At 41.4% G+C, this 24,688-nt stretch overlaps 1 protein-coding gene across 1 annotated transcript in view; it reads right to left on the bottom strand.

Moving 5' to 3' along the window:
* The window catches only part of LOC103187718 (sodium channel protein type 4 subunit alpha), a 30,657-nt gene extending 5,969 nt beyond the window's left edge, over positions 1-24,688 (bottom strand). The window contains exons 1-23 of the mRNA XM_007907351.2: positions 24,421-24,688; positions 20,120-20,424; positions 19,191-19,309; positions 18,759-18,848; positions 18,362-18,490; positions 16,701-16,792; positions 15,577-15,831; positions 15,365-15,428; positions 14,647-14,788; positions 14,199-14,399; positions 13,656-13,913; positions 12,956-13,082; positions 11,877-12,115; positions 10,896-11,069; positions 9,893-10,249; positions 7,530-7,949; positions 6,708-6,749; positions 5,282-5,405; positions 4,533-4,687; positions 3,748-3,921; positions 3,198-3,320; positions 2,224-2,502; positions 1,193-1,246 (exon numbers count right to left, since the gene is read on the bottom strand). Coding sequence (XP_007905542.1) covers positions 1,193-1,246; positions 2,224-2,502; positions 3,198-3,320; positions 3,748-3,921; positions 4,533-4,687; positions 5,282-5,405; positions 6,708-6,749; positions 7,530-7,949; positions 9,893-10,249; positions 10,896-11,069; positions 11,877-12,115; positions 12,956-13,082; positions 13,656-13,913; positions 14,199-14,399; positions 14,647-14,788; positions 15,365-15,428; positions 15,577-15,831; positions 16,701-16,792; positions 18,362-18,490; positions 18,759-18,848; positions 19,191-19,309; positions 20,120-20,380 — 3,879 coding nt within the window. The 5' untranslated portion in view covers positions 20,381-20,424; positions 24,421-24,688. The remainder of the gene's footprint in view (positions 1-1,192; positions 1,247-2,223; positions 2,503-3,197; positions 3,321-3,747; positions 3,922-4,532; positions 4,688-5,281; positions 5,406-6,707; positions 6,750-7,529; positions 7,950-9,892; positions 10,250-10,895; positions 11,070-11,876; positions 12,116-12,955; positions 13,083-13,655; positions 13,914-14,198; positions 14,400-14,646; positions 14,789-15,364; positions 15,429-15,576; positions 15,832-16,700; positions 16,793-18,361; positions 18,491-18,758; positions 18,849-19,190; positions 19,310-20,119; positions 20,425-24,420) is intronic.

Here is a 24,688-nt window from a genome sequence, read left to right as displayed (position 1 = left end):
ACAGGGTTCCACCTCATGAATACCGCAAATCATTGACAAGGATCACACATGAAGAATGGTCACTATGAGGTACATGAGGGCAACAGGAACTTTGAGGGAACATATTCTGAATTATCACCTCAAGAAAAAAGAACACTGCTGAAGAAGAGGAACAAGAAAACGAAAAACGAGGATTAAGGTCAGTCTGAATCTTAATCTCTGGATTACAGGTCAAATTACTTTGATTCACTCACATTTCATGCAGACGTGTTTTCAATGACAGTTTAACTGCAGGATCATATTCTGTGTGGAATGGGTTCATCTCATGGACACAAGCTCACTATATTCTGAAATAGTTTTACCATTCACATCCCTGACACCATTTTGCACTTCTGCAACAGTTTTATTGACACAGGGGAATCTCGTTATGATGCTTGACAGTAGAAAACAGCCTCACTTGTAGGGCAAATCTCTTGGACCTGCACTAACCAGACATTATGCTAAAATAATATTGCAAAGCAATTAATAAAGGTGTTTACTGAAGCTCATTCAAAGAGATTATTTTCCAGGCAGAGGAAAGTTAAATAGCAAAGTGGTTTTGGAAGAGAATTCCAGAGGATGGGGTTGTAAAAGTTTGGCACTGATGAAAGAGCAAAAGGACTGGAGTAGGAGCAAGAGATCAGAGCTGGAAGAATGGAGTGTTCAAGCTGAGAATGATTGCATTTGAAGAGGAATCTGAAACCAGGACAACAATCTTAAACTTGAGTCTCTGAGATTGATTTTCTTGATTTGGCTACAAAATCACAGCCCTCATTCCTTTACAGTTTATCCTGTGAGGCACTTTGACTTCTCCTGACGTGAAAGGTGCTTTATTAATTGTAAGGATTATTATTAGTGAATGGAGTTTGGAGAAGGTGGGGATAATGTATAATGGAGTTACTGTTGGAGCCTATTTAGCAGAGAAATTGGGATCTATGGGATATCAGGATACAATCTAATGGAAAGTCAAGTTACCTAGTACAAAAGTGAAGATGCAGTAGCAATAAGATACGAACTGAGGCAATCTAGATAAAAAGTCTAACCATTGGCATTTTCCATAGTTATATAGGTTCTAAAGCTTTAATACCGTGTCAACAAAAATACCAAAATAATCCATTTAATGTTCACTGGCATTGAATAAATGAATTTTTTTAGGTTAAGACAGATTACTTACATCTCGAGAATCGACTGCGGCATACATTATATCCATCCAACCCTTGAAGGTAGCCTGTTAGGAACAAGAGCATAAAAGCTATGCACTGTGCCTGAGACTGATAGTTTCACCCAGATAGTTCATAATAATAACACAAATTCTGAGGATAATAGACCACATGTTTAACCATATTTTATTATTGGTTATATCTGCCACTCTTGATAAGATATTCCTTTTGGTGCTCAGTGTAGCCATTCTGCTAATATGGGAACTTTGTGCCAAAGTTTATGATATTTGTTATTGGTTATCTATATACGTTGATTATTTTAGCACAAATTTGAAAACATATGGAAATCTATTTCTATAAAGTCACAGGACGGGTCGTGTGGAAATTAGAAGTGGAGCTAATGGTTTCCTGCCCTCCACACTGCCATCTTCTCTATATATCTTCTCTGATGGTCTTTGTTCTCCACTGCCCCAAGGCATTGCTATGGTCCAATAAAAGACAGAATCATAATAATAATAATAATCCTTGCATTTGATATAGCGCTGTTCACGTCGGGAGGACGTCCCAAAGCGCTTCACAGAACACACTGTAAAGTGAATTGACTGTATATTTGTGGGCGAACGCGGCAGCCAATTGCGCACAGCAACGTCCCACAAACAGTCATAGATTGAAAATGACCAACTTATTATTGTTTTTGGTTTTGGAGGAGTATTATTAGGCTCTGTATGGAGTAAGGAAACTTGCCCAAGGTTTTGCCCTGACCTGCCAGGGATTGAACTCAGGTCTCTCGCTTGCAAAGCGAGTGCTCTAACCACTGAGCTACAGGACTCCAGAATAAAACTGAGCTCCATAAGGCGGCAGATTTGGACCAGTTCCATCTCTAGTTTCTGGTGACTTAGATGATCTCAGCTGGGGTAGCAGTTGGGGCCTCAACTGACTACAGTGCCTTTGTGTTAAAAGACAAAATCAGCCAGTTTCCTGATCACTAGTTTGTAATCTAGTGGAAAGCACTATCTATCTCAGTCTGCAGCAAGCCAGAACTTACCACCTGCAGTAAGGATAGGTATCCCAGACCAACATTGTCAAAGTTGACCTTCAGATTGACCCATCGTGCTTCTCCCATTGCTTCCAGGTAAGAACAATCCGTTTGGTTATTTACTATATGTAAGGGAAACATTGAAGAATCTGTGGTGTTGATGCACTTGTAGAACTTCCCAGCAAACAAGTTGACTCCCATTATGCTGAAAATCAGCCAGAAGATGAGGCAAACAAGCAGCACATTCATAATGGATGGGATGGCACCAACCAAGGCATTGACCACAATCTGCAAGGAGGAGCACAAAGTATCAGCTACAAATATCAGAGCCAGCAGACCTGCCCCACACACAAAATTATTCTGACTTTAAGGAGAGCTGCTTTCTCTTTCAATGCTTTGCAAAGCCTACATCCCGCTCTCAGACTAAATATTTTCACAACCTATCACATGTAGTAACATATAACTAAGAGATGTAATGCCCTCTTCATGCTCCTGTAACAAAAGTGACATGACTTCAAACTGCAGTTTGTTTCAGACTTCCCCATTCATGCTGTAAAAACCTAACCGTTGATACCATGTTAGGCTGCCAAACTCTAGCCAACTTTACCTCCTCGGGTAATCTCAGTTGATGGCCCAATTAGGGCCAATTTATTCTACATGCCAATGGCAAAAATGGCATTGTAAAAACACATTACTCACTAGAATCCTACTGATAATTACATTATTTTCTATTCTGAAAAGTGTTGGAATAACATGCACTTTATGTAGTGTGATAGCAATGGCTCACATTTAGATATCATGACATCAATGTATGAATATAGAGAGTAAGATAGTTCAACCGTGCGGATCGTAATGTGTACTGCAGATGTCTGAACTAGCATGACAAAGACACGCTTTTCTAGTTAACCAAAACTTTGCATTGTAATTATTTTGCAGACAAATGGGTTGCAATCGATCATGCTGCTAAAAGATGTTTGAATTACCCGCATTCCTTCAAACCGTGACAAAGCTCGTAGTGGTCTTAATGCCCTCAGTGTCCGGAGTGATTTGATGGGTCCGAGATCATCAAAGCCAAGGAGATTTGCTGTGAAGCTCACCAAAGACACCTTCAAACATATGTTAGAAAGGTTTAGTACAGGACAGTTTCTTGGGCATGTCTCTAGCGCGGTTCTGTTCTGTAGCTATTTTGGTAATTCAATAACATACAACCAGTAATTTAGCAGATACTCTTTACTCTTCTGACTTTGGTTTGCTTCACCAACAGCATCCAGACCTTCAACTACCATCTCCTGATCCTCTGGAACTCTCTTACAAACACTCTTCACAGCACTCTTTATCTGTAACCCTAGTGTTATGTGGACTTACACAAACTGGACATCACTAATATAGGCCATTCAGCACATCTACTTCATTACTGTCATCGAGAGCAAGAACCCAGTCAATTATCTCTTCCGTATCTCATAGGCCCTGAAGCCACAACAAGAAACACAGGGTTTGGGTTTAATATTGTCTTCACTCTCAGGAATTACTTACATCAACAATGAGAAAGTCCAGCCAGCACCAGGCATTGGTGAAGTAGACCTTGAAGCCATAAGCGACCCATTTTAGCAGCATTTCCACCACAAAGATGTATGTAAAGATTTTGTCCGCATATTCGAGTATTGTTTTAATCACCTGCCTTTGTTCAATGTAAATATCTTCAAAAGCCTACAAAGAAGAGAAATGAGGCTGCTTGGCCTGGTTGCTTCTGAAAATGAAGTACTATTTATTGATAACCATTCATTTCACTTTTTTTGAGGTGGGGGGTGAATAATGTGCTCAACAAATCAATGGGAAATATATCAAATGGCACAGATAGCTACCACACAGTTAGACAGTGCACATGCCCCTTCTTCACTAGTTATACATGTTCAATTCCTAGTTCCTCACACAAGCTCTCAGGGCCTCTCGGAGAGAAATTGCCAATTTGGGACATTTCCAAGTTGCAAGGACTATACTGTTTCAGCACGAGGCAAGGATTTGCTGAAAATTACCTTAAAGTGGGCCCAGGAGTAAAATTGCAAGGTTATTGACTTTCAGATCAGCCTGGCAATTTAAGTTTGACTGTACCTTTGCAATGACTGCCCTGGAAATATATCTTGTGACTCAGAGGTGAGAGTACTAACTGAGCACTAACTGAGCACTAACTAAGGTGAGAGCACTAACTGTACTAACTACTCACACAAAGGTTAGATACGAGAATGTTACTAGCTGTTAAGTAAATACTTGGGTATTATTATTATCATTGCTTGTTAATTTACAAAAAGAGTGAGCCTTACCAAAGCACCACTGCTCAGTAGGATCATAAAGATGATGAACGATTCAAACCAGTTGTGTTCCACAATCGTGAAGCAGGTCTTACGCAGAGTCCACCACATCTTGCCACGACCTTCTCGCACATCAAAATTCAGAGAGGGGCACGTGCGAAAACACCCTATACAATGGGCAAAAGGTCAGATGTTCTCCTGCACTCTGATCCACACCATCTCAGATGGTAGGATTAACCTCAACAAAGGTGCTGCTATCGCAACAACTGCTCTAATTGCACTTGGAATAATTCGTCTGGACCAATGGCTATTTTCCCCATTTCTATGGCTTATGATGTTGCAATATTAGTTATCAAAACATTCCATGAATTTTGAAGCATCAGTAAATCTCAAAGCTCAAACTGTATATTTTTTGTATTCTTGGTATTTATTGCTAAGTTTTCATACAGCATTCCCCCTCTCTTTTCCTCCTGTCCCTCAGATTGTTTCCCAGGGAACAGAGCCGGCAGCCACACTGGTGTGCGAAGCATCCAGCCTTCTACAAAGGCACAGCCAGGAAAGGGATGAAAAGGCATGGCAATGAACAACAACCACCACAACAACTTGCATTTATATAGCGCCCCTCACGCTGGGAGGAACTGCAAGTCCCCAGTGGAATTCGTGGCTGCATACTACCTTCACTCAGGATGTTGCAGGTCCAAATATCACCTACTGTACTGCTTGCATTAACCCTGCTACTCCTCCATATCTCAGTGTTTTACCTTCAGTTAAACACTCCTCTGGGCCAGTGTTCTCAGCACTTTCTTCTTGAACCTCTTCTACTTCTTCCTCATGAACTTTCAGATCCACAGTACTGCACAGGGAAGAACCAAGTTTCTCCATTTTCTACAATCAAGAAAAAAACATTGCAGAGAATTATATACAGAATAAAATGTTAGAATAAAAGTTTTGTAAAACAATAAATAGTGCTTGCATGCCATCAAAAAGTTCAAGATTACAATAATATTTTCATTTGACATAGTGCCTTTCGGGTTAGGAGGAAGTCTCAAATAGCTTCGCAGGATTTACTGAAAAGTATAGTTACTGTGTATTTTGTAGGCAAACGTTTCAGCCAATTTGTCCCACAAACAGCCATGAAGTGAATGACCAATTGTATCTGGGGGATTATTAGCTAGGACAGGAGGAGAAACTCCCTTCCTCTTTTTGAAATAGTGCCTCGGGATCTGTAGAGACCATCTGAAAAGGCAGCAGGACCTTGGTTTAACCTTCATCAAATGGTGGCACCTCTAAGCACTAGATTTAAGTGTCAATACAGACTCTACATAAGTTCAAATTCCCAATGTAGAACTTGAAACCATAACTGACTCAGAGGTGAGAGTGCTACCAACTGATCCAGGCTAATATTACAGAACAATTAGAATAAGTGGAACCCAGACTTTTTCTGCAGCCACCCAGTTTATCTTACGTATTCAGTACATTGAAATCGTTGGCTGGTCAATGTACTTAGATTGTTGGCGTGCGCTTCTGACCCCTTGCACATGGATATGGTGTTACAATCATATGACGGAATGAACACTCCAGGCAAACACTGTGACAAAGGTACTGATTAACAGGAGGTGAAGTAAATTGCATAATAATTTCAGACAATTAAAGCAAGTATTACAGCTGTTGACACATTGAGGTTTGCCCCATTAAACTCTAAGCCAAGGACATATTCTGTGCAACACTATGAAACCTAGCATTATCAGCGATGCCTTGTATCCTGTCACTACATAATGAATAATGAATAAACAGGCTGGTGCTTCATATGTGCACCACTGTTGAATGAATGTCAATTTCATGCTTCACTGTCATTAAGCTCAAACTTCGAATCAAATTCTTCCAGACTAGATTTGGATTCCCAGTCACTATTACCTGCTATTACTTTCTGTTTTGTTTAGAACTTCTGTTTATTCCCATTTAATGGAAAGGTTACGTGATTCAATTTGCAGTTTGATTAACATGCATTGTACACCACATTTCCGTCTTAGACAGATTTCAGTTTAAGCAATTCAAAAGCCATCATTGGATTAATCTCCAAAGCACCAGAATATTGTGTGACTTCTTGAGTGGCTGTGTACACATGAAACAAGCAGCATCTGTACACATCAGATGAGTTGATAAAAATCAAAGCTCAAATAAACTTACTAGTTTGGAATCTTCATCCTTTCTTGGTAACAGATCCTGATCCTGAAGGAAAACAAAAACACATTTTGCCGGTGACTAAACCAAAAGCCGCCACCTCACTGCAGTCTCTTCTCTTTGCTACTTCACACGGATTCAAATATCAGGTACAATTCACAGCTCTGGCCAATTGCTTGATCATTTTTTTTCAAAGATATTCTTGTTTCCCTCCTTCCTCTTAGTTCTCCAGACCAGAGAGGAGACTAGAGACCTATCGCTGGACTGTGTGGCTCTCCGTCCCTGAGTCTCACCACCGTGCACCTTCCTCCTCACCTTTAAAACTCATCTTAAGTATGACAATTTCAAATCTCACTTTTATATTATTTCCCAAGAATTTAACTAATTCTCTTTCAAATAATAAAGACTCAGCTTCAGCAGCCATCTCTGGCAAGACATTTCACACTCTATTGTGTAAAAACTATTCCCTCTAACTTCACATCTTAATTCCACACACAGAATATTATTAGTTAATGGTAACATAATCACCTCACACACTGGATGAAAAACTTATTGTCCAAACAATTCTTTCTCACTTACACTCCTCACACAATAGTTCAGCTATATATAAATAATATATAGTATATAAAATATTCCATTTAAGTTATCTATAACAGACTATTTGATTAATTTTGGTTATTAAGTATTCTGGTCAATAGTACAAATTCCACAGAACTGTGGAATATACCCCCAGCACCTTCAATGTTCAGCAAACAATTGTAAATGTATTTCAGCAAGAGAACATCAAATGCATTTTAAACTATAACCATCTCAGACCCACATTATTACCATGGGAACATTGTGAAGATCCATCTCAGAGCTCCGTTCCTCCTCACAGTCAGATTCAGGCTCAGCAATTGGAACATGAACAGTTAAATTAGTGTTGGCCAGGAAGGCTAAATGATCCTTGTCTGACAGGTTGCCAAGTCCATCTGCATTAAGATATGCTTCTTTTCCCAAGTTCAGCTCAGTATGATTAAAGTCAAAACTGTCTGTTTTCAGGGGAGGAAGTTCATCCAGCTGTTTGTCTTCTTCAACATTCTTCTTCCTCCGAAAAATATTGAAAACAAGACTTTTCACAAACTCGATCCCCCTGGTGATCCTGTTGAGAGCAATCTGTAGATTGTTCATTTCCCCATCATCATCAGACGCTGACAAGTTATCTGCACTGAATGAGCTCAGCAGCAAAGCAAGGAAGAGATTCAATACCTGGAAAGAGATGTCCAGCTTTGAGGCACACAGTTGCTGCTTTATAATAATAATAATTTATCCACCTCACTTCACACGTGGAGTGTAAGAGGAAAGCCGGTGTGATGTTTAACACACCCACCCAGATTAGGCATTTTACTTGGTTTAAATCCTTCCCCAAAGCAATGATTTTTCTTTCCCCCCAAAGTTCTCTCCCTCTGAACAATACATAACGGGATGGACAAGTGACAAGTTCTCTATGAATTTAGCAAATGCAGTTTGCTGGTGTGTAGTTTATCTTGGGAAATATACCATTTCCACTCAGGTGTGACTGACTTGGTAAAATACTGACGTCTATATTAAATGGAAATATCCTCATATTTTCTCATTTTCTATGTAATGAACATCCTAGATTCCAATGCCTAGTAAACATGGACAGGTGGCTGCAGCTGAATGCTAACACATCATGGGTGGTTTATGTCTCTCCTACACAGCCATGTTAATCGTCCTGTACCAATGAACTGCCTGATTGAGGAGACTACACCCCACAGAGGACCAGCTCCTGAACCTGCCGAGCAGATGGCATTCCGAGCCTGTGATTAAATTCCTGCTGACTCCTATGGAATCCAACTGGAACCAGAGACGTAGCTTGTGCCTTTCCTTCAGCTTCACATCAGTAATCCACTGCACACAATTTACTGCTCAAGAGAAAACTTCTGCAAACATGCAGCATCTGGTTGTAGCAGTGTTTATTGCAGATGTATTTCAGCAAATGCATTATTTTTTGGAGTCTGAAGCATAGGTGAAATAGAGAAAGTAATTAATACTTTCCCCAAGGGCAAAGTGCTCTTTCGTGGGCTCATATTATGTGACTCAGATAGAAGCCTTAAATAAATCACTTGCATCATATCCGTAACATTCATGCCTAGTCTCAGTGCCAGGACAGCTACACTGAAAGATTTCAGATCTTTCATGTAGAATCACAATGTTCAGCTGTCCCAAACCCCTGATTTCCTATGTTAAGTGAGGAATTAATCAACAGAACTATTCAATCACATCACTTCAAGCAATCTTACTGCAGATGATTTCCCAAACTAGTGGTGCACAGGCAACTGTTACAGATACATTTATCAGGGCTGAATACAAACTGCCTCCCATTTCTTTAGTGAATCTGCCCAGTGTATGCTGGACAAACAAAAAACACTATGATAATAATATAAATAATCCTTGCATTTGATATAGTGCTTTTTCACGTCTTCTAGACGTCTCAAAGCGCTTCACAGAATATACTGTAAAGTGAATTGACCGTATATTTGTGGGCGAAACGCGGCAGCCAATTGCGCACAGCAATGTCCCACAAACAGCCGTGGATTGAAAATAACCAATTTATTATTGTTTTTGTTTTTGGAGGGATTATTATTAGGTGTGTGGAGTAAGGAAACTTGCCCAAGGTTTCTCCCTGCCTGGAATTGAACCCAGGTGTCTCGCTTGCAAAGCGAGTGCTCTAACCACTGAGCTACAGGACTCCACTATGAAGAGAATTTGGATCGTCTTCCCAAAGTGAATGCAGGAACAACAGAAAACAATGGAACACTCACCTATCTATCAGGTTTCATGTTAAGGTGGAGTTGGAGAGTGACTTGTAATGAGTCAAACTAAACTAGGGTTCAATTGTCTTCAGGTGACTTCAATTAAACAAATCAAAGCTTCGGACTGATTTTATTTTGCTCTGTTACTTTGGGGAAAGTAATAAATTCATTCAATGATACCTTTTAATATTACAATTTATTACTTCAATTTTTGAAGCTTCTTTCTGTGCTTATAAAGATAAAGGGATCTCTGCAGCAGGAAAGGGAACATTCGCTAATTCTGTTTTGCAGATATCGGACTATCAGGAGTAAATACTTTGAAATACTCCACATGATTCAAACACAACTGAAGATTAAGAAGGGAGAATAACGTACCACGAGATTGCCAATCACCATAACCATCATGAAGACAATGAGACACATGGACTGACCAGCCACCTCCATGCAGTCCCACATCGTCTCAATCCACTCCCCACAAAGGATGCGGAAGACAATCAGGAAGGAATGAAAAAAATCATTCATGTGCCAGCGAGGCAGACTGCAATCCAAGGAAATCTTGCAAACACATTGTTTGTACATCTTGCCAAATAGCTGCATTCCCACCACCGCAAATATAAAGACGATGATGGCAAGGACCAGGGTCAGGTTGCCAAGAGCACCAATTGAATTACCAATGATCTTAATCAGCATGTTCAGGGTTGGCCAGGATTTTGCAAGTTTAAAAACTCGCAGCTATGGAAATAGGAGAGAAAAACTGTGATATTCTCACAATAACATTACAAATTACGAGATACAGCAATGCATCTTATAGGAATTAACTATGGATTTGTAAAGAAAAATACAGAATTGAAAGAAAAGCCTTAATTAGCAAAACCTTTGCTAAGTTCTTTTCTTTCCCCTCTTTCTCATCTGGAGTTTACACTTGAAAAGCAGGCCAATGCTTCTTAATTTACACCTTTAGCAACAGTTGCTAGGAGTGTTGTGTGTTTCGATTGATGGAGAGCTTTGTTGAGATTGTCTAATTGCCTTATGCTTAAAGGCTTTAAATAGCAATCAGAAAAAGGAGGCTTTCATCTTCTCTGGACTGGAATCTAAACACAATCCCTGAGGTTAAAGCACATTCTTCAACATTCAGTGCCAATGGGTTGGGACGTCCTCCTGACGTGAAAGGCGCTTTATAAATGGAATCTTGTTGTTGTTGTTGTTGTTATTCTCTTTACGCAGAGAGAAAGGGCATTCACCAACTTGTCCCCCAAAATGCTGATAATGGTACTTCATTTAAACATGCTACTTTGTCCTAATTTCTTAACATATCTGTCTAATTAGATGGTTAGAGTAATGATTTGGTTGTTACAGAATAACACACTGTAGTACTCACCAATCGGAAGGAGCGCAGCACTGACAAACCTTGTACATTGGCCAGTCCCAACTCTACCAAGCTCAATGTCACAATGATACTGTCAAATATGTTCCAGCCGACTTGGAAGTAGTAATAAGGATCCAAAGCAATAAGCTTAAAGACCATCTCAGCTGTGAAAATCCCTGTGAAGACCTGCCAGTAAATAGTACACATCAGTCTCTGTCACTGCAGAGACATACAGCTCAAACACTCAAGCACTGTTCCTGCCTATGTATCAGAAGCTAGTTACTGCACACAGCATATGTCATGTAGATTTCTACATAAAAAAGGGCATATAGATATCCATGTTATTTTGTAGCACCAGATGGACATTTCAGGGACAGCATTTATTGCCCATCTGTGGTTGCCATCAGAAGGTGGTAGTAGATCTTATCATGAAATCCTTGTGCTGTTGGTGTTCCCATGGTGGTGTTGGGAACATGTTCAATTTTAGTTCTACCCACACAAGCAGCACACACTGTCCATCACAACCACAATCTCTAACTACTTTCCCTGCCCTAGAAATACACACCCACCTTTACCTAATATAACAGATGCATCACAGGCCACAGTTACTGGTATTGATTTCACAGCTGGTAGTCAGAATGTGCTTTCTCTGAACCTTCTGTCAACTCAACTTCCAATGATTGCAGATTCCCAACACATTCCTGCCCAAAACATGGCATATTTCGGCCTATAAACCAGCAGATTCACTCAAATGGCAGCTAAATAGGACAACTCACACTGGTATAGAAGGGGTGATCTTCTGAGACTGAGATTAAGGCATATTGTTGGAGAAGAGGGAAGAAAGCCTTACGGCTTCTGGAAAGCCCAACTTGTTTAATAGCGATACTGACATCCAAATGAGAGCCGTTCCATTCTCCAATACTGGCACTCTACTTGGATCAACTACAAAACAAAGAATTTTGACAAGAAATACAAGAAGCACATTTCACATACCAGGTTTCCCACTAAGAGCATGTTCTCAAACTCTGGACTCATAGGGTAGTGTTCCATCGCCATGAAGAGAGTGTTCAGCACAATGCAAATGGTGATGCCCAGGTCCACAAAAGGGTCCATGACCACAAACTTAACGATCTCCTTAAATTTCACCCAGCGTAAGGAGCAATCCCAGATTAGGAATATGTTGGAACACTTGTACCACCAGGGAGGACATTTCTGGTAAACCTCTTCCAATTCTGTGGATAACAAGGAATTGTTTAGTCTCATTGTGAATAAAAATATAGATTTAATAATAATATTTGCACAAGGATTAACTTCACTATTAACTTTAACAGAAGATACATGATTAAACAGTGCATTTGTTCCTCAGACAAATTAGTTGCCTATCCAAACCCCTATTCCTTTTGACAATGTACAATCAGTGTTGACTTTATGGCCCCTTTAATGTCTTGGATCTCCTCAGAACTAAATTGTGATGGGATGGAACTCGTCAGACTTATGTCCTTAAAAACCACCAACAACAACAACTTGCATTTATATAGACCCCTTCACATGGTGCAGGGATTCGGAGTGTGGACAGGACAGTCTCGGTGCTGAGACCCTGAGACAGAGAACATTAAGTTTAGAAGGATTGGAGTTCTCCTGAAACCCTGAGATTCACATCAATCAAGTGTAAATGTACGTATTACATATCTTGGTCACAGATAATGGACAGCTCCATATGTAAACATCTCAAACTAACGTCGAATTGTTGCACTTCAGGAATATAGAGGGAAGAACTCCCTGAGAAATCAGGGGTATTTTTTCATTCTTATGATTTTTCTTACAGTGATTTGTGTTTTCAACTCATTTGTTTTATTATACGTTCAACCTGAATTGCCTCTCCACGTCTCTCTTGCTGGCCCCAATGCAGTCACATGTCTGCTGTAGCTCCGTCTAGTGGCTTATCTGAGAACTGGTGAAACTAATTCAGTGAAGAATTTCTCAAGTGTCCTCAATGCCCTAAAAGCTCACTAAGTCATCAGTTGTATCCATTCTAAACCTGGCGCAGCACTGGGGGAGTCAGGAACGTTCACCTTCCATCGTGTGGGTCAACACAGTGACTGTGCTCCCAGATCTCTTTCGGGGTCCAGATTCCTCTAGGAAGTTCATAGAAGTTCGTTTAGATCCAGGCATCCCACATTCAGTGTCCGCATTGTCTGCCTGCAACAACCACATCAGTTAGACAATCAAAGACTAAATACATCTTCCTGTGACAATGAGTTCACTGGTCAGAAAGTGAAACTGAATAATCCTGGTTCGGTATAAAATCCTCAACAGTTTTACACACAATAGGAATTGAGAGCTTAAGTGTATGTGAAATGCTTGTCATTCTGAGTAATATCTGTGATTATAAGTAAAGGGATTTTTCTAATTTTACATATTAGGTTCTTTCTGGGGGTTGGGGGGGAAGAGGTAAAGGGGTCGTTGGGACAGCAATTGGGGCATCAAATTTTCTGAAACCGGAAACTTGAAATATTTCCTGAGGCTGCAGTTGGGACAGGAGGGGATGTGGGGAGAGCTGTGGTGGGACAGAGCGGGAATGTTGTACAGAGAAGTTTAGGGCTTGTTGCAGTGATCAGTCGGGAGCGGTGGAGTCACAAGCTCTTTGGGTTCATTGCAATATTTGACATCCTTGAATCTCTTACAAGCCCCAATGCCACATATTCTTGATTTATCAATTATCAAACAGAGTGGAGAATGACAGGTTCCTGGTCATTTGAATGGAAAGCTTACATCTCCATCGCTGGTTAGTCTGTCGATGACAACAGTCGGTACAACTTTGCCATTGGCTTCTGTACCACTCTCTCCATTCTGGGATGCCAGACCATTGCAGTCAGGTGATTTGCTGTGTGACCCTCTGTGGCTCTCCCCGTCCTCTGCCCCCCCAGCCTTGCCATCCAGAGCCTCATGCTCACAGCTGACTGTTTCCCTCAGCACCTGGTTACTGGCCAGTGAGGAAACACTGTGTTGGTGCTGTTGTGCAGAGCGTAACTGAGGAACAAAACAGATACCATGAATTAGCTTTCATTCCGTGTTAATTCAGTAAAGGGGTTCAAATGAAAACACACACACCAGCCTGTGAGCATTGCTGAAGTTAGGGATTTTATGTCAAGTTATAGGCAGGTTTGTGCACGTGTGCTTTCAAGTCATCTAATGTACAGTTCAGAGGACATGACAGCACATGGAAGCTTTGCTATGGTGGGGCTGTGTCTGGCAAACTTTCTGGGAATGTTGCATGGGAATGTTGCAGTGACGAGGTGGGAAAAGGTAATGTACCTGTGCTTCCTGATGCTTCATGTTTTCCAAAAGCTCCTGAAACTCCTTCTCTTTCTCCTCAGCCTCCAGCATGGTGGCCTGGTTCTGTTCTGCGTAAGCCATAGCCACCACTGCCAGGATCAGGTTAATCAGATAAAAGGATCCGAGGAAGATAACAACCACAAAGAAGATCATGTAGGTTTTTCCAGCAGCTCGAAGAGTCTGTATAGGCGACAATAATATTACACGTCATCTGTGTAACTAAACCAGTACATGTATAGGTCATGTACAGATCACTTCTCATTGTGTCTTGCACTCACATTCAAGGTAAATCTCTCTTAAAAGCACAATATAAACCGGGAATTAAGTTTATCTCACTCACAATAAACCCGATAAATTCCTTCTGGGAGTGACAATGTCGTTAGGAATAATTATAAGAAGTGAAAAGATTTAAAAAGTCATCACTTACCAGCTGAAAGAGATTTTCCCAGAAGTCTTGTGTCATGAGGCGAAAGAGAGACAGAAAAGCCCAGTTAAAACTGTCGTAACTGGTGTAGCCATAATTTGGGTTCCTCCCAGCTTTCATACATAAGTAACCCTCAGGACATTTCCTGGGAAAGTGAGTAATGATAGAATTAATAGAGAGTCAATTACATCATCTATAGCGCAGGCAAAAATTCTGAATGATTGGTTTCTGGTCACACAGCCTGATAGGTCCATTCATACCTTTTCTGCAGCCCAGCTCTTTCCATTCCAGTACAATACAATACAATCCCACTGTAAGTTTAACTTGTCTGTGGATATCAATCTGGTGTCTAGATCATATGGAAATGGTTGTGACATTGTGAAGAGTAGAACCAGTGACTATATTGCCCCCATGGCAGTTTGAGGTGCTGGGACCTTATGAATGTCTTGGAGCTAAGACATAGGACTGAAAATTGTTTTTAGAATTATACCCAGACTAATTCACTTCCCAATGACTTCCATGAACCTCCAGAGGAAACCAGCCTTATACAATCTGGCTCCCAGGAGAAAAGGGCAGATGGTATTAGATTCAGGTATTTGATAAGACATGGATGGATTTTACAAGACATCAGTCACACTCATTCCCCTCGTCACTGCAGGAGTGTGATTGAGAAGAAACCTCACGTACAAGAGCACTAGTTGCAATGAAAGCCTCAACGTACCCAGCATCAGAACTGTTCCCACACAGCAGGGCATCAGGGGATCCCTCCAGGAAGTAAAAATTATCTTATAAAAACAAACAAATTGTTTAGCAGCTTAAGTCACATGGATTAAAAGTGAGACATTTCTTTATTATGACATCTTCAAAGGAAGTATGAATTTTAGTCTGTATTTGAAAGAGAATCAGATGGCTGGAAGAGGAAATGAGCCCTACCTTCATTATTGATATATTCTTTCCAGTCGAATTGTGTGTAGTTACTGGCCATACTGCTATTTTCCATCCCATCATCTAGAAACGTGCTATTGTCCGAGAACTTTGGGGGCCACATCACACACTTTTGCCTCAAGTTTCCCATAAATAGCTGGAGACCAATAAGTGCAAAGACACTTAAGCAGAACACAGTGAGGATCATGACATCGGCTAGTTTCTTTACTGACTGGATCAGAGCCCCAACAATGGTCTTCAATCCTGGTGAACACAATAGTAGATTTGTTAGTTGTGCAGCAAATAAGAGATTGCTTACTTAATCAATTAATTGTTCGATTATTTATTCCGGAGGTTGTTTCCCAATTCAGTCTCCATACAATTGGCAATAAAATAGAGGAAGTTTCAGCAGGTCACTTATTCTGCTCATGTCAGGAGTAAGAGAGTAGCTTCAGAAACACATCATTTATTTTATTTGTAAATGATGGTGATAGCAATCACTTTCCAGTGTCATGGAGTTTGGCTGTTTTCATGCTGCCTATTGTATGAATTTACACTTATTTCAACATTCATATGACCAACTATTCAATGACATCCTCAGTGTTGAAAAAAATTCAGACTCAAAGTCTACGATAATTTAGAGGGATAATTAAACACAAAACCTAGGATTGGTTTTAAGATTTTATTTCCACTGTTTTTATTTGCTGAAACTTTATTTCATGTTGCAAAAAACAAGTTGTTGTGTTTTTACTCAACTAATTCAAGTAAAGTGGTTATAACCTCCTAAAAAAACAATAACTGACCTGGTCTTGCGCATTGAGTTCAGGTTACTTCACTGGTATATGGCTGGGGGTGTGAGATAATGTATGTATGAATGTAATTCCTAGCCATACCTGTAGCTCCAGACGCACATGGCAATGTAAATGTTTCTTGCCCAACTGTTAGGTATCTCCAACTCTGGAGAATGGAATTTCTTAAGGTCTTAACCTTAAAACTTTAATTCAAAATTGTGTAAAATTTGTACAATTTACATGACTACAAAGAAGATTATTTTGCTCATCAAATCACTCCTCCAACAGAGCATCTGTAACACCCCTTCATCCATCTTTATCCCCAGCAATTAATGCACCCACCTGGAATAACAGTGATAGTTTTCAATGCCCGAAGGACTCGGAATGTTCTCAGAGCAGAGACGTTCCCCAAGTCCACAAATTCAGTGACGTATCTGACAAACAAGAATTATGAAGAGATGACTGGATTTATTCAGCTCGTAGTTCTAGGAATCAAACAGTAACACATGCCGCATAGATTTTCAGTGAATAGGTTTTCTCTCCATCCTCTCCTATTGCATCACAGCCACATTGTGAACAAGACAACAGAACACATGTCCTACAGCTTTGGTATTTGGCTATTTATTTAGATTCTGTGAATCATTCACTGAAACCATTTACTCTGTTAACAATCTGATAATTGTCCAAAGCTCATCTCCAACTTCCATGCAATCCATTGTACAAGCTCAAAGTCTCACAATGACCTCTCCCCCTCCCCTCCTTTGACCTATCACTCATACCATTCCTCAATAAACCATTCCCAGAGAATTTTTCAGAAGCATAGAGTGGTGATAAATCCCAAGATGCTTCCTCTTTCCAAATGTAGATCACAACTACTTATTGTCCAATATAGAGATGCTAGGAATGGAAACGTTTAAGGAACTATAGCTCAGTGTCTCAGGACTCGCTTGGCGCCACTGTCCCCTGGCACTAGGCAGTTGTCCATTATTGAATGCAGCTAAACTAAGCCAGAGATATCTGTGAGATTGGCATTGATGCCACTATCATATGAGGAGCAATAACTTTGTGGCATTACATTACAACAGCAAGGTTACCTCATAGGGGCTTGCAGACTATTAATGACACATATAGGAATAGACGTTAAAGAGAAGTTTATGTCAGTACATGATCTTCCGTCCTATAATCAGATTTGATTGTACTTCCTGATGCCAATCTGTCTCTTTTTCTTCCTAGATTTTATGCTTTATACAGATCAGAATCCATCGACTCCAATCACTGGATCACAACTTCTTGGCTATTACTCAAAAGCAAATTAACTATATTGTGAGTGTTTAGCATGAAGATAAAAGAGGACTAAGGAATGGTCACAAACAACTAGCTGAGCACAGGCTTGGCATTGATCACAGAGCCCTCTTGTATCTGTGTTGGACAGACCATACAAGACAGTGGATTTATTTACTAAGCCAGAAGTATTTTTCTCTTTTTTTGAACAAAACATTTCTATTTAAACTAACGTCCAATTAAAATGTACCCACTGTGGCTACATAATGTTCCCATGGTTACTTTAATTCTTCAGTCTGTGATGTACAATAAGGCTTTTTCTCAGAGGAAAGGACAACTGTGCCAACTGTGCTAATAAAATGGTCTTTGTGAATTAGGTTGTTTATTACTGCTATTCCTTTTGTGAATTGTGTGAGTTACAGATTCTTCCAATGGATATACAAAAGCACGGTGTTTCATGTCATATGTGCAGAATTCTGGAAAATATTTGCTCACTGAGGGAGCCTTCTGTAATGGAATTCCAAGCACTCTGCGTGAGGGGCGTAATGTAAATGAAAGTTGTTATTGGAATGAGAAAAACAACTTTTTCCATCAAGTTTCTTGCCCGTCAGCACAAACTCTCTCTCACTTCACACAATCACACACTTCTCCAGGGAAAGCCTTTTAGCCCATTGTCCATTGTCTTTCTACAATGTGAAGGTTCCTCTCTGCTTCATACTTACGCCATTACAATGACACAAAAATCAAGCCAGTTCCACGGGTCACGAAGGAAGGTGAAATTGTCTATGACAAATCCTCGGGCAAACATCTTTATCAATGACTCAAAGGTGTAGATGCCTGTGAAGGTATACCTGCAGACAGAGAGTTTCATACACATGCAAGTTAGAGGCCACCTGGTTATTGCAATCCCCAGAACACACCATATCATAGCATTTCAAACTCCTGAAACATTGTAATAAAACACATTTACAGAATAAAAGAGAGTTACTAGAATATAAAGCAAAACAATTGTGCGGGAATATCTCTTACACCATCAGAACATTCAAACTACTTGCCCGCTCAGTAATGAGCAGACTGTCTATCCCCACAGACTTCAGAAACATCAGAGCAAATACTTACTCCACGTTTTTAGTCCAGGGTTCAGGGTTACTCATTGTCATAAAGATGCAGTTTGTTAGAATGGTTATCATGATGAAAAAGCTAAATAAATTGGAAACAGTTAAGGGAAAGACTATAAAACATGGAAAAAACAACTAATAGTTGGAGGTGTCACTCAGCCCAGGTATCATCATCCTCTCATTCCTCCCCCAGCCCCGTTGCCCACAGCCTTAAAGGCAAAATGTCTGAAATTCCAACTTGTCGTAGCCTGCTAATCATAATCATATGTTTGAGTTAACTTGGTAATGTGACATCTACTTTTGCATGTTTAATGGCAGTACAAATCTATCATTGTGGAGAGAGAGGCTCTGCCAATGTTATCATTTTGTAAGTGTTAAACTTAACATTTGGTCTACAGACATTTTTTGATTCTCGTTCCATCAGAAAGGATATGAATGGATTAGGACTTTGATGGCTCCTCGTCTGAGGGGATGGAAAGGGCTCAGCAAGTAGAGAGCAGGGGTGGCACTGAATCGGAATATTGCCGCCCCCTTGTTTACAACAATAAACGTCTGGGGAAAAAGAAGAAATTATTTAGAACATAAAAACATAAGAAATGCTGGACAAAAGAAAACCAAGGTCCATCTAATTAGTGCAACAGTTTCAATGACTACACTGGTACCAACCAAACCATCCAAAAAAGCTTGGACAAACTTTCATTTCATTATTATTAAAGATCACTATTGCTCCTGCAGGGCATTTAATTTACTGTGTCAGTGCTGCCTGTCGTATCACCCTTCATGATTAATCCCACTTTACAGTTCTTTTATTAATAATTATAATTGTATGAAAATTATTTTTTAATTAATTGGAAGAGAATGTTTACAAGATAAAGGTTTGCAGCTACACCATGGAGAAAGGAGAGGATTATCTCAGTTTTCTCAGAGTACAGTGGATTGTCAAACCAGTCTCTCTTGTGCTTTTTTTAATCCTATTATTTCACGTTGGCTTTTTAACCAGATCAGTCTCAATAATGCTCTCAAGTTCATTGAGAAAATTTTCAGGATACAATTTATTTCCCACTCATAACATTGAACACCATCAACCTTTGTACTCTTCAGTATCAAGTGGTCCAAGCAGCCCCTCCTGGGATACCAATCAAACTTCATTCTTACCAAAGTTTCTGAGTCTTTTGCAAACCAGGAACCAGTTTCTTCTGAACACCATTAGCAAATGAGCCTGTCAGATCACTCTAAACAGAGCTCTGATATGCACTGTCCATGAGGTTATAGCAGACCCACAACAGTTCATGCACTGCTCGTTGAGAACATTACTTCATCCTATTCATTCCAGGCTCGATCTAGCTGTGGACATAGACTTACTTTCTTGTCACTGTAGAAAGGATCCAGGTCTTCCAAGGGTTCTGCAATGAGATTTGGAGGAATGTCTCCATAAATAAAAGGCAGGTTTTTTCCAGCCTCCAGGTCACTTTTTGGTTTCAAATCCACTGTCTCGATTTCCAGACCTTGTTTTCTCGCCTTTTCTTCTTCTTGCTGAGCAATTCTTTTCTCAATCTGAGCCAGAGACTCTCTGGTGAATGGGCGCAAGCTGGCAGGCCCCGGGTGGCTAAGTAGAGCTGCCATCTTCTCATTATGGAGCCCTCCCGGTTCGGTCGGTCAGCAAATTGCTACGAGTCACAAACAGAAACATCTTCAAACTGTATTGTATAATGATAATCCTTGCATTTCATACAGCGCCTTATCAATCATCAAGGCGCCTCAAAGTGCTTCACAGAATATACAGTAAAGTGAATTAAGTATTTTCTGAGATATAATACAAGGTCCCGTGCATGGTTGCAGCACCGCAGTCTGGGATCGGTTGGTGTATTAGGTTCTGTACTACAGGAAGCCATCCCAACTGTGAAGATGGTGCAGTAAATTAGCAAGTTAACTGAGACACCGTCCGGCATGGAGGGCACTTCTTGTTGTTGTTGTATGTGAATGTGAGTGTGTGTCAGTGCGTGTATGTATCCGTGTATACTAATGTGTGTGTACTAATGTGTAGCAGTTTGTGAGTGTGTATCGGCAGGCAGCCATTGCGATGCCAGAAACAGCACCAATTAGAAACACAAAAGCCATTCCCTCTTTACAGCCTAATTTTTATTTCCCCTTGACCTTGCTTAATGGAGACTGGCCACAATGTCATTCAGATCCATGAGGACTCCAAGGTACTGTTGAAGATTGATCTTAGCCTATTAATGACATTGGAGGGGAGACATGCCATTGAGGATTCTTTCCACTCAGCTTCCGATAATCCTGGGTGGACAAGTCGTGGCCAATAAATATATAGTGAGATATAACCAACTGTGCTCCTGCCTCTAGATCAGAAAGTTGTGGATTTCTTTCCCTCCCCCCACGTTAGGGACTTTGCTCTCACAGTTCAGACTGACAGTGTAATGTGCAGCACAGGTTGAATTACAAAGGCTATTTGTTTAGCCACAATTAAAAACAATTTTTTATAAATATGGATCAGAGCTTCATTTAAAAAATCCCCTTTTAAGTTTATATTGAGTGAAATATAAAGTACTTTAAGAGATGCGTTTTGTGGAGTTGGGATATTATTCAATGTGAATATGCAGCTCCAGTGATCACATGGACATCAGTGCACCTGTTGAAGATATTTCACCATCTAAGATCATCCGTGTTTCTCCTTCTATTTGTTTATTAAACTTCACCTTGTCAGTCAGTCAGTGTCAGTCAGTCAGTCAGTCAGTGTCAGTCAGTCAGTCAGTCAGTGTCAGTCAGTCAGTGTCAGTCAGTCAGTCAGTCAGTCAGTCATTCCCGATGTGCAGGGACTTTGAGAAATGCAATACGAAGCTTTCATTCCAAAAAAAAATGATTTGCAGACTTCCCATTTGCAACATTTCGTAAAAGTGCTTCTTGCATTTACGGTATTAATGTATGGGAGAGGTTACCTCAGAACTTCCTCTATTCCACCTGCCCCACCCACAACTCAACACCACCTCATTCCGCTAACAACAACAATTTGCTTTTGAACTCTGGAAGGCTCTGGAACTCCATCCCCCAGTGCCTTCGCCTTGCTTCCTCCCTTTCCTCCTTCAAGGCCGGTCTCCAGACCTTTCTCTTTAACCATGCCTTCAGCTCTCCTCTCGACTCTCTACCCCCTGCTCGCTCCCTCCCTTCCCTCCCCTCCCCTCACCCTGACCAGTTCCCCCCTGCTCGAGTCCCAACCCAACTGTCCAGCGCCTTGGGACGTCCTCCCGACGTGAAAGATTTTCTATAAATGAAATCTAGTTGATGTTGTTGTTGTTTTGTACAGCAGCCCTCACATAGAGTAGCGTCCCAGAGCGCTCACCTGATCCCCCACCCTGCCCTGGCTAACGATGCAGCTGTGGGATGTAAAAAGACAATTAAGGTTCCTGGGCCTCAGAGCCTGACAGGCAAGAGACTAAATCCTTGTCTCTAAACAGAAATAAATAAATAGCTTTATAGCAGAGAACACACACACACACAATAGGAAACAACTGATCTTTCAAAAAAAGAAAAGGAGTTGGACTGGAATCTAGAGTGGATTGAATGCCAGGCCAATCCTTTCCCAGTCCATTCCCAGTGCCTTCAAATCTCCTGCCTCAAACCCAGACCAATGTGTGTAGATGGAACACCTGGTGTGGGTGGAGAGAACACCAATCGATCACAAACCCACTCACATAATATTGATAATCCTTGCATTTAATACAGCGCCTTATCATATCTTCGAGACGTCTCGAAGCGCTTCAGAGAATACACTCTAAAGTGAATCAATTGTATATTTTGTGGGCGAAATGCGACAGCCAATTGCACATAGCAGTGTCCCCACAAACAGTCGTAGATTGAAGTGACCAAATTATCATTATCAGTAGTTTTTGGGGGCCTGTGGCTGTTCGTGTCTGGGAGCCACAGGTAAACATGGATTTGTACCCACCTGGCGCCACCTCTTTGCCAACTCCGCAAATATTCCCAACCCTGTAACCGCTCAGTTGGTGTAATTACAGCGCATTTCACTGCAGCTAATTAGCCACAGACTGGTGGCAATGATCTCAGGGCGCCGTCAGCCGCCACATATGTTTTTATGCTTAACTCTGACACACATGTAAACATGATCCGCTGGTTGTGGAGGCGCATTAGGGAGACTTTGCATATCTCACAACAAGTAAACGCGCACTTTTCTATTCACGCTTTTCCCCCTGGCCTGGGGGGGGGGGGGGGGGGGGGAGTAAAGTATTTTTTGTACGTGGAATCAGAGGATTAAAGTGACTTTGAGTCCGTTTTGACTCTCTCCCCCGCGCCTCTCCTCTCCTCTCCTCCTCCCCAGCGCGTATTCTAACCTTCCTCACTGATCTGATGAGATGTGAAATAAAGGACTGATAAACAGCTCAAGTAACCAACTTCCCTCCTCCCTCCCTCCCTCCTCCAGACACTGCGATATCCCTGAACATAGATGGAAAATTACCATTGAATCCATACTCTACTCTACATTCCCTTTCTCGCACGGGTCAGTTCCCCTAAAACCTGTGTCCCAAATAAACAGGTTATATCCAGCAGCAATATGCAAACTTTGTCAAATGGATCTAAATTACAACAACGCCCCCCCCCCCCCCTCTATCCACCAACTTTCTGTCTCTCTCGCTCTCTCACACACACAGCCCAGGCTTAAACATCTCAGCTTTAAGAGTCTATTTAACTTTCACATTACACAGAAATATTGAGACATGAGTTTCTTTTGAAGTGCTGTGTCAGATTTGGAATAAGTTGGTACTGATATTCGCACGCAGCGAATCTCACCAGACATCACCACAATTAAAAGAGCTTCCTTCATGTAACGAGTAGAATCCCTAATCTTATTATTATTATTCCAACCGCATTGACAGCCCCTGAGCGCAAAGACATAGTCTGGAAATCAGAGCAGATTTTGAGTTTGGAGGTTTCTGTGTGTCTGTGTGTGTCTCTCTCGCTGTCTGTCCCTGTGTCTGACTGCATCTCTGTCCCTGTGTGTGACTGGGTCTCTGTCCCTGTGTGTGTGTGTCTCTGTCCCTGTGTGTGTGTGTGTGTGTCTGTCCCTGTGTGTGTGGCAGTGTAAGTCAGGCTCAGTCCCTGTGTGTGACTGTGTCCCTGTCCCTGTGTGTGTGTCTCCCTCTGTCCCTGTGTGTGACTGTGTCCCTGTCCCTGTGTGTGTGTCTCTGTCCCTGTGTGTGTGGCAGTGTAAGTCAGGCTCAGTCCCTGTGTGTGACTGTGTCCCTATCCCTGTGTGTGTGTCTCTGTCCCTGTGTGTGTGGCAGTGTAAGTCAGGCTCAGTCCCTGTGTGTGACTGTGTCCCTGTCCCTGTGTGTGTGTCTCTGTCCCTGTGTGTGTGGCAGTGTAAGTCAGGCTCAGTCCCTGTGTGTGACTGTGTCCCTATCCCTGTGTGTGTGTCTCTGTCCCTGTGTGTGTGGCAGTGTAAGTCAGGCTCAGTCCCTGTGTGTGACTGTGTCCCTGTCCCTGTGTGTGTGTCTCTGTCCCTGTGTGTGTGGCAGTGTAAGTCAGGCTCAGTCCCTGTCTGTAAGGAAATCAGCGACAGCCCATGTTAAGCGGCTCCTCAGAGGTGACACAGAGACACAGACCAGTGATGAGCGCAGTGAGTTGGTTACCTGCTGTCAATCCGCCGATTCACTTTTCCTCGTAAGAAACTCGATAAAAAGTTCCTCCGTTTTGTTTAAACCCGAACGTGGGTACCCTGAGATCTGGAGGGAGGGAGAGGGAGGGAGAGGGCAGTGACATATGCCCAGAAAGCGCAGCTCGCAGTTTAGCGAAGTGCCGGAGTGAGGGTAACACAGTGACAGCTGCTGCTGACGCCGGAGACTGAGTGACTGTCTGAAACCCGATCAGTTTATTGCAGGTAAGAACTTGGCATTCACT

Source organism: Callorhinchus milii, unplaced genomic scaffold, assembly GCF_018977255.1.
Source record: "Callorhinchus milii isolate IMCB2004 unplaced genomic scaffold, IMCB_Cmil_1.0 Scaffold23, whole genome shotgun sequence".
NCBI lineage: Eukaryota > Metazoa > Chordata > Chondrichthyes > Chimaeriformes > Callorhinchidae > Callorhinchus > Callorhinchus milii.
This window is presented reverse-complemented; position numbering and strand designations above follow the sequence as displayed.